The sequence below is a fragment of the Chanos chanos genome, chromosome 4 (genome assembly GCF_902362185.1).
Source record: "Chanos chanos chromosome 4, fChaCha1.1, whole genome shotgun sequence".
NCBI classification, from domain to species: domain Eukaryota; kingdom Metazoa; phylum Chordata; class Actinopteri; order Gonorynchiformes; family Chanidae; genus Chanos; species Chanos chanos.
Window position 1 is genome coordinate 6,170,065 of NC_044498.1, and position 11,600 is coordinate 6,181,664.

The window sequence follows — 11,600 nt, forward strand, 5'->3', positions numbered from 1 at the left end:
AAACTATCCAGCCATGCACCCACCTTTATAAGCCTCTGCATGCATGAAAATAAGCAGGATTTGAACTCAACTATTCCAACAACAACCATCTCAGATGCTGTACTCTATGTACCAAGCCACATGGGACCACGCTGAAAGGTTATTTTTACTGCACATTTGAGTTTTTCCGTGTCTTCATCTTGTGCAAAACACTTCTGTTCAGGGGTTTCAATCAAAAGCCCCTAAGGCCATAAACTCAGACAGTTAGGGTTGAGCCACCTGCTTGTACGCTTGAACAGAAAGTACAGGCTTTTGCCCAGATGAGTCTTGTAATAACATCAAAGTGACTCTCTGCTTGTTAATGGCCATGCCGTTTAAGGTAGAAATGTAAGACCGGCACCCAAGAGTGGTAAGAAAGGCTTGCTTGAAAAGGTAAAATGGTTAAGTTTGGCAGAGCACTCTCAGAAACAGGTCAGAGGAGAGTGGAGATAATGGAGGAAGTGGGGCTTTAAAAAAGATGCCGTAAGGAACCAGTGAAGCCTGCTTGTTTCCATCTGTATGTAAGGCTGGTAATTATAGTTGGGAGAGGTGCCCACAGCTTGGTGCCATCTGCCAGGGGGCACAGAGCAGTCAGGCTGGAGCGGACACAGAGGCACGCCAGAGTCCCCCTCAGCCATGGGCAACAGGAGGACAACCACCTGCCAACGGGCCACTGGGCCAAAACAACCTCGAGAGAGAGAGAGGGGGAGAGACAGAGAGAGAGAGAGATAGGTAACACTGTAAACAAATGTGCAGGTAGCGTCTTTCTGTTAACTTAAATTGTAAGAATGATTCGCTTTCTTTTTTTTAATACTTCAGTACTTAACCCGAAATGTACTTCTGCCGTCATGAATGAACTATAACATTACATTCTGTTCGCGTTTTGTTTTCCTTTTACCTGACTGACTTAACGTTGTGAATGTATTACTGACCTAAATGCGGAACCATTGGTGCATAGGTAGTGTTTTACGAGCTTTTTATACGCCGCAAATTTACACTGCGTTCTCCTCCTGTTTTGAAAGGTAGTGTTCATTTGGGAACTGAAGTTGCCCAGTCTATCTGTATGTAATGAAACAATAGGATTTGCTCCTTATTCAAATATAGAACGGTCACACCCCTAGTGGTCATTGGATGTACTGTAAGTGATGAACATTGCGAACGCTGCTCGCGTTGACTCTTTGAGTTGTAGTTCATTATGTTTATGATGTTACGTTTTAACTGCAAACCACAGGAATATTTCGTTTCCGTTGGATGCGTGTTGTTAGTCGAAAGTGTCTGTGCTGAGCTTTGAGGGCGCTGACTTTTTTCCGCCCTCGGCCACACAGATCATCAGAAAGGGTCAGCAGATCTTCTTTTGGGCGAGGAGACAGATGGTATGGGTGGAGCAGAGCATGAATTGATTATGGTGCCTGTGTGTGCCCACTGGGTCCCTTCGAAAGCCCCAGACCAGAATGACACGGACCTCTGACGAACCAGATGCCATCATCTCCACCTGCCTCTGCTCTGCCAGTCTCAGAAGTCTGATTTGGTAGGAAAAGTGCTTTGGAATGATGGCGAGCACTTTTTAGGGGTATCTTTTCGATTCATCGAGTGTTTTAAAAACAACGACGACAACAGAAAACACCCATCAGTGTTTGTTTCTGTCAAACTGCTTTTGGAAGTGTAAAATCGGGTCTGCGTTACATAAAAGCTTCCCCCCCTCTCTGCGACAAACTTTGCTGCCTGTAGCCTATGTCAGGCTTCCCGTGTAAAATACACATTTTCCCTGAGCAAGATTTAGCTGCTTGAGCAACAGATCCGAAGTTTTTGAGCACTTTAGCGTCTTACCTGATTCCGCTCTTAGTGCAGTAAATTGTTATTGATCGGTCTTGATGTCTCTATCTTGCTGCGAATGGTCAGATAATTACGTGAGGTCATCAACAGGGCGGAGCCGTAAAATTAGTCTCTTTATAGTCGGGTCATTAAAGCGACACTGAACTTTTTCTTTCAGTGAAAGATTAAAAAGAACCAAAAGAAGAAGAAGAAGAAGAAAACAGTCCTGCTAGCGCCAGAACCATTAGGGATAACTTGTGTGTGGCTTTGATTTTAACAATCCAAATAAACGAGCCAGCCAGATAATGAAATAGGTCAAATCTTTTATTCTCAAGAGCCTCGTTTGAAGCATTGTAAATGTCTGTAAACTTTGGAACTGAACCATTACAATGTAGGTCAATACAATAACACCTTTAAAACCATATTAATAAAACGTTCATGTTTAACGTGCAACATTCTATTACAAAATGTCTTTACATCTCTAACAAAGTTTTAAACAAGACAAACTACCATTTAAAAACCGTTCAGAGGCATTTTTAAAACTGCCGAAACAGGTCACGAAACTTGCTGCAAAAAAAGTGATGTAGATTGTGTGCCGGGAAGCTAATGGGCTTAATAGACAAATTTGGCAAAGGGACCGTATAAAAAAAAATCCAATCTGACCTGAAAAGTTAGTAGCTAAAGCCCCAAAGAACTATATTACGCTACTTTGACCTACATTGACTAACACGTGTCAGTGCCAACTATGAATTACATCCACTAACGACAGGTTGAGGGACAGATAAACTGCAATGTAAATTAAGCTATGTACCAAAAAGGCCTATCGATAATTTGAACTGTACATTTTCCCCAGAATTACGTGCACTTCATGCACTCTCAAAGTCAAAGAATGACTGTTTTTTTTTTTTATTCGAACGAGGATTCGGCGAGGTACATAAACATAGCAATCTTTTTTTTTTTCGTGGCCCGTTTGTGTGGTCTGATATGTGAAAAAACAATCCATTCTTACTAAAAGCCTTTACCGCGTGTTTTTAAATTGTAATATTTTAAAACGGTCACATACAAAACATAACACGACCTATATCGTACAGTGACCCTTAACACAAGGTTTCTGATGGATCAAACGCATAACATCAGGGAAACTTTACAAAAAACAAATTCTATCTGTACATTAAAGGGCACAAGTGCTCAAGCCATTGGTCCAATATTAGGCTACATTTCTGGGTGTTATCCAAACTCTTCTGTACTCAATACAAGGCATTTAGTGACTCATCTGCTGAACGCGTATTTGATATCAAGTTGCCAGACCTCTGCTGCACCAAATGGAAGCTAGAAGAGAGGGCTACGATAACAGACAGTACTGTCCTTCTGTTCTGTTCGGGCTGATTTAAGATCGCTACACTAGTAATCATCTTTACTTGACAGTGGTTGCTACAACCGGTGTAATCCGCTATACTGGATTGTAATACAAAAAGTTTTATGGGCCGTCGCACTCCTGCAACGCGCACAGCTGCGTTTCTCTTACAATTACGCGACGGCCTACAAACAACTTAAACTAACGATATGACAAACTGTGGCGAAGTAAACTCGAACATGTGTCCTTAAAGCTTACCATATTTAGGTAAAGAAATGAAAACAGTTGAAAGCATCATGGCAGTCAAAACATACCACTGTGATTTACAATGGCGAATCACCACTAACTCCAGAGACCACCAGTTATATTACAAATACTAAAGACCACCTTCTGCGATGACTCTCTCCGTTTCCCCCCGGCTCCGTGGACTCGTCAAAATGTGAACGCAACACATCAAGCGCGCGGCATTGCGCTTGAATGACGACGACGACGAGTATGAAATTTCACTCAGGCTGTCGAGGCGGAATGGGAGAAGTATTTCATTTCCTCTTAATACCACCAGGAATACCATTCATCGTGTGCCCGATGTCCTCTAGGTTGGCAGAGGGTCATCATCCCGTTTGCCGCATTTACACTTGCAGCACAGCACGAACGGAGTTGCCAGAAGAAGCAGTGGAGACGCTACTAACAAGAGCAACCCAAAGCCGGCAAAGATGCCCACAACCTAGAGAAAGAAAGAGCGAGGGAGGGAGAGAGAGGGGGGGAGAGATTTACACTCTACCTTCGTATATGCGCTAAAACAATTTTCTGTTTCTAGTAAGCGGAAAGGGCAGACTTTTCACACTTTTCACACAATCAAAGACTGTCCAGTTTTCTAGGGTATTTGAACCACAAACCGTTGTAGTTTTAACACCTTTTCATTCATGAATAGTGTAGTGTTCCGATAAGAGCCACTAGGGGGCAGCAATTACTAAACAATCCGTCATCAGTTAAAAACATACGAACGCTCTCACAGCTCCCTCAGAAAATGTATAAAGAGTTTTACCCTTGTGTTTCTTAACCTCTTCTAAACACAAGAACAGAAACAAAATTCCTGTGAGTATTAGTGGGCCATTCCTTATTATCCAGTAAATGTTGTATGATGATCTTACATTCCCATTTCATAAAACTAATTATGTTACTACAAAAGAATCCAGTGCGGACCCACTAAATCTCGTTTGGAGAGCATTCATGTGAGCAGTGTGGCACACTGCAGAGTAACACAGGGCTTTTCTTTTCAGCAAGTCTCTGCAATATTGATGATCGGAGTAGCAAGCCTGTGGGATGAGACCTAGCTTTGGTTTTTTTTTCTTTTTTTTTTTTAAGAATACAGTAACACAGACACAGAGGAAGAGGCAGAGAGAGCGCGAGAGGGAGAGGGAGAGAGAGAGAGAGAGAGAGAGAGAGAGAGGGAGAATCTCCTTATTTTAGCAGATCAGTGGTGAGAGAGGGGGATTAAATAGCTTAAGCTCCGATCTCCTGTCTTGTCCCAGTGTCACAGAGCGCTGCTCAGTCAGCCTGTCAAAAAAGACCTCTCTCCCAGATCTGTCACTGGCCTTACGGGGGCGGGAGCCTCCAGTTAACATCACTGTTCCGTCAGTCATACGAAGCCCTTTAAATACGATAACCTGCATCAGCGTACCCTGAACGTGAACGCACTGGTCTACTCCTCCTGGGCTATCACAGTAGAGGTAATCATTACATCGACTGACTGTTTTACCTTACTGATCTCAAGGGGGCAATGAGGTTATTGCTATTCTTTAAAACATAAGACAACAGACACACTTTAGCCTTTAGTTAACACCTTGAGAGATATTTAATATCAAATATAAAGCATGATCCTTTCCTTCGGTTAAGATATATATATATATATATGTGTATATATATATATATATATATATATATATATATATATATATATATATATATGTGTGTGTGTGTGTGTGTGTGTGTGTGTGTGTGTATATATATATATACATATACATATACATATACATATATATATATATATATATATATTTTCTTTTTTTTTTGCTGGCCTGCTAAAGGGAGTTTTGATTGAGGTTGAGGTGACACGTCACTAACTGAATCCAGGTAAGAGGCGTGCGACTGTGCGGTGTACCTGAGTACGGTGCCATATGACGGAGGCTCGGGAATGTCCCAGTTTATTACGACACGGTCCTTTGTCATAGTGGATCAACAGGAAGTCATCCTGTCAAAAGAGAGGATAATAACCGTACACATCAAGAGTTCATCCCTCACTGAAGCAGATGTTAAGGAGCGTCTGTTCTTCACAACGGCTCGTTAAGAATTAGTAGCCAACAGATTGGAAAAACAGGAGAAAAGAACATGGATTCTTTCTCAGAAATGTGGCCTTGGTTAAATGAGAAAATATAACGTTTGGGTATCGGTGGACCCCAGATGTTTCCTACTTGCAGTGATTTTGTATTTGAAATAACATTTACTCGGCTATTATTAGGCCCGAGTGTCAGTAACTTGGGAAACCACTGTACTCGTTGACACAGTTTTTTTCTGGAAAGCTTCTATTCTCAAACGAAAGATGGGATTTACTGACTGACTGATCTAATGAGCTTAGAGGTAAAACTGTTTGTGTCTGTGTGTACGTGACTCACGTCCAGGGACTCCAGGCAGTACCAGCAGAAGGCATGTTTACAGTTTTTACACATCATCTGAGCGCAGCCTTCGTCTCTCTCAATAAACACTTTGCATTTAGGGCAACGCTTGATAGAAGCTTCGTCATCCTCACTTTTGTGGATGGAGCTGTTGGGGGAAAGGGGGGGGGGGTGCCATATTAATATTAATACCATAGACCATATTAATATGTTTGCTTCTTTATTATTATGCGATTCCAACAATTCAGGCTTTGGACTTGAACCTAGCCGCTGCATGGCATCATCCTAATATCCACAGTGAAGAACACCCTCTCCTATAGCAGTACTTCAGATTACTGTATTACTGTAGTCAGCCACAGGTGATTTCTGTTAAAGCCAAAGACTACTGCTGGATGATGACTCTTCCTGGCCATTGAAATACACTGTTTCTCAGTCTTAGGGCTGGATGTCTGACTTGGCCAGCAGTGAGTCCATTCTAAGTCCTGCATTTGCACACCTCTGAGAGAGTAATTCCCTGACTTTTGGCAGCTGAGTAGCAGACCTGTTGAATCAGGTGTGTTGATACTGAGTTAGAACAGAAATGTCCCGTCCAGCCAAATATTAACATGTCTTTAAAAAAAAAGGAAAAATTATGCACTTAAAATAGAAATGTTATGGGATACTGGCATAATTCTGACCGTCTTACAGCATAAAACAGACTAAGTGCGAGTAAAACAAAATGCAGTGTAGGTGGGACTCTCAGACGCACCTGTTCTCCCCAGGCAGGAACGTGGTGATGGGTAGGTTCTCCTTGCACGGTCGGTCCGGGTGCCAGTCCTCTCGGCAGAGAGAGCAGAATTGAAGATGGCACGCGGAGCAGGTGACCAGCTGTGGGACGGACACGTCCGACTCCTTCAACTGGCACACCGCCTGGCACGACAGAGACGGGCACCACGTCCGACAGGGGTCCAGCAGCACCTCTAACACACAGACGAGGCAATGGTTGGCAGTTTAACTAGCACATCAACCAGACTGACTGGCCCCTTAACTCATTCAAAACGCGTTCTTCTGGGCATACACTGCCCAGACTACTGTCCGACAGCATGTGCTACAACTCATTACAAAATGATTTTGTAATTTACTTTTAATTACTGTCAGTGCAAGGATAGCAAATAGAGTTACAGTTAAATTTATCTACCACAAAATGTGTGTGAGATGTTTCCACGCTGCGTATTGGTGGATTTTATTTTTTTTTCATGTTTTGTCTAAAACATGGTTGTTTCATTTGTACTTTCTTCAGCATGTCTGAAAACCTTTTTTTTTTTTTTTGACAGTAATTTAGTTTGGTATTGTCAGTGTAGCAAACCAGATTACTTGGGTTACTCCAAAGTGCGTACAGACCACAATCATACAAAGGGCTGAATCTAGAGTTTAGATGACAGACAGAGGGTAATACTGAATCTAGAGTTTAGACTGCACTCATCCAGAAGATCGAATCTAGAGTGAAGGCCGCAGTCATAGAGAAGACTGTATCTAGTTTTGAGACCACAGACATACGTAACAATGGATCTAAATTTACACTGTGTCCTGTTCTTTTATCCTAGCTCATTACCTCAGCAGAGACATTTTCACACTGAACACTCCTGCTGTGATCACACCATCGGATATTAAATTAAAATTAATCTTATGTTATTCATGATCCAGATGTCAAGTGGTAAAGGGTTTTTTTTTTGGTTTTTTTTGCTCTCAGGAACACGATGCCATGTGAAACAGCACCCACACAAAGCCAGTTAAAGCAGAACTGATTGAGATGCAGAAAATGTACTGTCTCCACACCTCCATTCCAGATTTTATTATTCCGCAACCAGGTTCAAACAGGGCCACGGAGAAGCACTTTAAAATTCCAGGCCTGTGAATGATTTAGCCAGCAAAACTGACCTTTCGTTTATCATTCACGACTCATCTAAAATTCAGCCACATTGCCACTTTGTTCTGATAATCAGAAGGGTTGGTGCTGGTGAACTGTACTCATTACTGCATTTACAACAGTAAAATACAGTGGGAGAAGTCAACAATAAAACACGGTTAGTCTAAAAGATCTGAATGCCCATAAGCAAACAAGCAAGTTACATTTCTGAAATACTTAAGTTGTTGAGTTAGCCAGATGCTAAACTACGAGTCATCTTACATATTGTGTTTCTTAAAGTCTTGAAGTTACATGAGTGAGTTCACCCGAGAGCTGACGACAGAAGTCATTTTACAGAAAAATAGTTAAACAAACTTTGTAAACCATTACACGTTTCACTCTTTAGCAATCTGATGATGTTTGTAATTTGTCGAATTAGTTGCTAAAATGTAGGACATCATCATCCAGATCGCAGTTTTCGGTGAGTCTGGATTCATGGTGGGACGTAAACATGTGCTAGTTAAAAGCCACTGATAATCAATTTGTTGACTGTTGACGATTAACCAAAGCCTTGGCTGTTTGACAGAGGTTTCAGTGTGACCTGAACTCATAGGCAGATTAATTGGTCTCTCACCTCGCTCAAACCGTACTCTTCTATAACGCTGCATTGCTTCTGCAGGAACCATCCACTCCATCTACAGCACAGACAGACACGGAGAGAACGTTTGAAAAAGCTTTTCAAGTTTTTATGAGCTTCAGTAACGCAAATAACGTGTCATGTTATTAAAGCCATAGCAAATCAGAGTGAAAGAGAGGAACAATGCAGGAACACTCAAGCCCATTCTTTTCTGAGAATGTTTACCTTAAAATAAAACTTAACAGTTTTGTTATGTAATGTGATGGAACTTATTCACTTGGTGACAGGTAATCATGATTAAAGTTTTCAAAAGTTTACACGCCCCCCCCCAGACACACACACACACACACACACACACACACACACACACACGCAATCTGTCTGTCTTTTAGCATGTCTTGGATATCACCTCTGTCTTAACAGGAAACTGATATCCCTAATAATAGTCTCCTATTGATTAAATGCGTATATGATAAATGAGATATGTCACACCATTTACTTACAGTTAATGACCAACCAGTGTTGGAAACGAATAAGGGTTTTTTAAATGCATTCCTGTATCCTAATGTTTTAACGTCTTCTCTGCCATATGTAATTTACTCTGTATGTTATCGTACTTTCATACGTCTGTGTCCGGTTTCATGGTGGAAGACGGTTGTGATTAATTAAACACACACAGTGGGGTTGTGGGGCGGGGGGGGGGGGGGGGGGGGGGGGGGGGGGCGTGAGAGCTTTACCTCGGTCTCTAGTAAGTGTCCCTGCTTTGGGCAGGCTGAGTCAGGACAGCTGATGGCCGTCTCCAATCCGTCTTTAATGAGAAGTTCCACATACTGCTTCAAACACTGAAAAAAAAAAAAAGTTCAGTTGAAACAAGATGATTAACACATGTGGGTCAATCCCTGCTATTAAAAGAAAACAAGTCGACAGAGAAGTGGTTTTTATGTCGGTCACTTTTGATCTCAGGCCTGTCCCCACACAAACATAAACACACACACACACACACACACACATATATATATATATATATATATATAAAGAATGGGCACACAAACAGACACATACAGTAGACTGACAGTTTTCAGTATGTGTGTGTGCATGTGTGTGTGAGACTGACCAGAGTACAGAAGACACACTGGCACTGGGAGATGGTGCTCATCTGATCTTGGGGAAATTCTCCAAGGCACAGTTTGCAGGAGAAGAGTGGGTCTGTGTTCACCTCCCAGCTGGGAGAATACATGTCCTTACTGCTCATTCTGCCCAACTCAGAGCTTCTGAAACAACAACAACACCACACAGATAAATCCAGACAAATCAGGCCAGTAACCGACATAGGGGCTTCACAGTTGTGCCAACTAGGAAAAGAAAAAGGCTGTGCGTGTGCGCACATGTATATATTTATATCTATATCTATATATGTTTATGTATAATATATATATACATACATACACACACACACACAAAATGTTATTTCCACACAAGATTTCTCACACCACAGAAATAAAGCTGTGATTATGAGACTCTAGTAAGAGAAACCAGGGGCGCAGGTATTGCATATGCCCTTGTGAAAAGCTCACTTTAGTAGATTGCATACAAGTGTTAAGACAATTTGAATTAAGCCTCAAGGTTATGTAGTCATTTTTGTAGTTGCCTCCCACTAAGTGGTACACAGAGATGCATCTGTGGAGCACCTGCTGGAGGGGGGAGATGGGGGAATTAAATTACCCATGTTCCCTTGAGTGGGTGTGTCCACCAGGGTCGCTTGGTAGCTTGTCGACGTGGATGAAAGTACTGCTGAATGAATAGTTTCTAGTTGTTTAAGTGGCTTGGAGATGGTAAGCAGTCCCTGGAATATGGCTTCACATGTACTGGAAACTAACTGAGACTAACTCACCAATGCTGAGGTGGCTGCCTATGTAAGGGCGAGACTCATAAGCTCATGGGTAACTAGGGATTTCATACACAAAGGAGGGTGGGGTACACTAATGTCATTCTGAGACATACAATACTCTACAACAAGTGAGTGAGTGCAGAAAAACATACAGCTTTTTAATGTGTATCAGAAATCCCAGAACATTATTATCCAATCATCCATTGTTTTGTTTATTTGCTTTTCATTGGAGATCTGAGGTGAACACAGTTGCACTGTGTGTGTTTGTGGGTACCAATGGGACAGTCCCTCTCTCATTCATTCACAGCTGTGGTGTGTTCAGAGTAAAGGGGGGGGGGGAAAGAAAGAAAGAAAGAAAGAAAGAAAAAAAAAAATTAAGAGCCTTGAGCACATCCGTTCTTCTGTTTCTTGTCCTCCGAAGAGTCTTCCGGAAAGAGGCTCAAATCATTCAACAACATGTGCTTCAGAAGTCGTACCCCGGGCGGCTGCTAAGCAACCAGCAGGAGCCCAATAGCTGGATCTACACGGGAGAAACCCTGCAGTACAGAAGACGCTGCCCAGACGCAGCGGACTCATCCCCCGTACTGAAGAGAGCCAGAGAGAATACAGACTCCCCTTAGAGAAAACGCGCTGCCTCAAACAGTTCAATTCGCTTGGAGCGCTCAGCAGACATGAAAGGCCCTGGTATATACTCTCTAAACTATTTGAGCAAGTGTGTATAAAAAGCATCTGTGTATCAATGAGAGAGAGAGAGAGAGAGAGAGAGAGAGAGAGAGAGAGAGAGAGAGTGTGAGGTGAGTGAGTGAGTGTGTGTGTGTGTTAGTTTAGTTTAAATTCTCAGCTGCAATCATGGGGACTCAATGAACAGCACATTTCACAACTCACCACCCTCCTGTTCTAACCGACCTGATTCAAACAAACCCATTCAAAAACAAACCTAGTCCCCAGCTGGCTAATCGGGGAACAAGCCCAGTCCAGTGAGCATGAATGAAACCCTGTCATGAAGAGGGTTCAAACAGCTGAAGAAGGGAGAAACGCTGTGCTATAAAATACTGTATTATGCTCGTGTCTAACCTTGACCGTGATAAGAGGCTTCATGGACAGATTCAAGAGATCTGACAAGTGGGACGGTGAAGAAGGAAATTCGATGGTGCTGCAGAAACAGCCTACATGAGCATAAACCTATAACTCCTATTGTCTGCCTAAATCTGGACGCTAAGATCCAAATCCTTCACCAACCCATCAGATGACTCCTTCCTCCGGCCAGGGGCAGACGTGAGTAAGAAATTTCTGCTGAATATTTCATTAGCCTTGGCTGCAGAGGAGGTCTGTGT

General features: G+C 42.4%; 1 protein-coding gene across 1 annotated transcript; it reads right to left on the reverse strand.

Moving 5' to 3' along the window:
* Positions 1–3,776: 3,776 nt before the first annotated feature.
* rnf144ab (ring finger protein 144ab) lies at positions 3,777–10,104 on the reverse strand. Its single transcript, XM_030770860.1, has 8 exons — positions 10,067–10,104; positions 9,493–9,649; positions 9,116–9,220; positions 8,376–8,436; positions 6,605–6,815; positions 5,857–6,004; positions 5,346–5,435; positions 3,777–3,908 (listed from the first exon to the last, which is right to left on the reverse strand). The coding sequence occupies exons 1-8, from the start codon at positions 10,102–10,104 to the stop codon at positions 3,777–3,779; spliced, it is 942 nt and encodes a 313-aa protein (XP_030626720.1).
* Between the last annotated feature and the right edge of the window lie 1,496 nt (positions 10,105–11,600).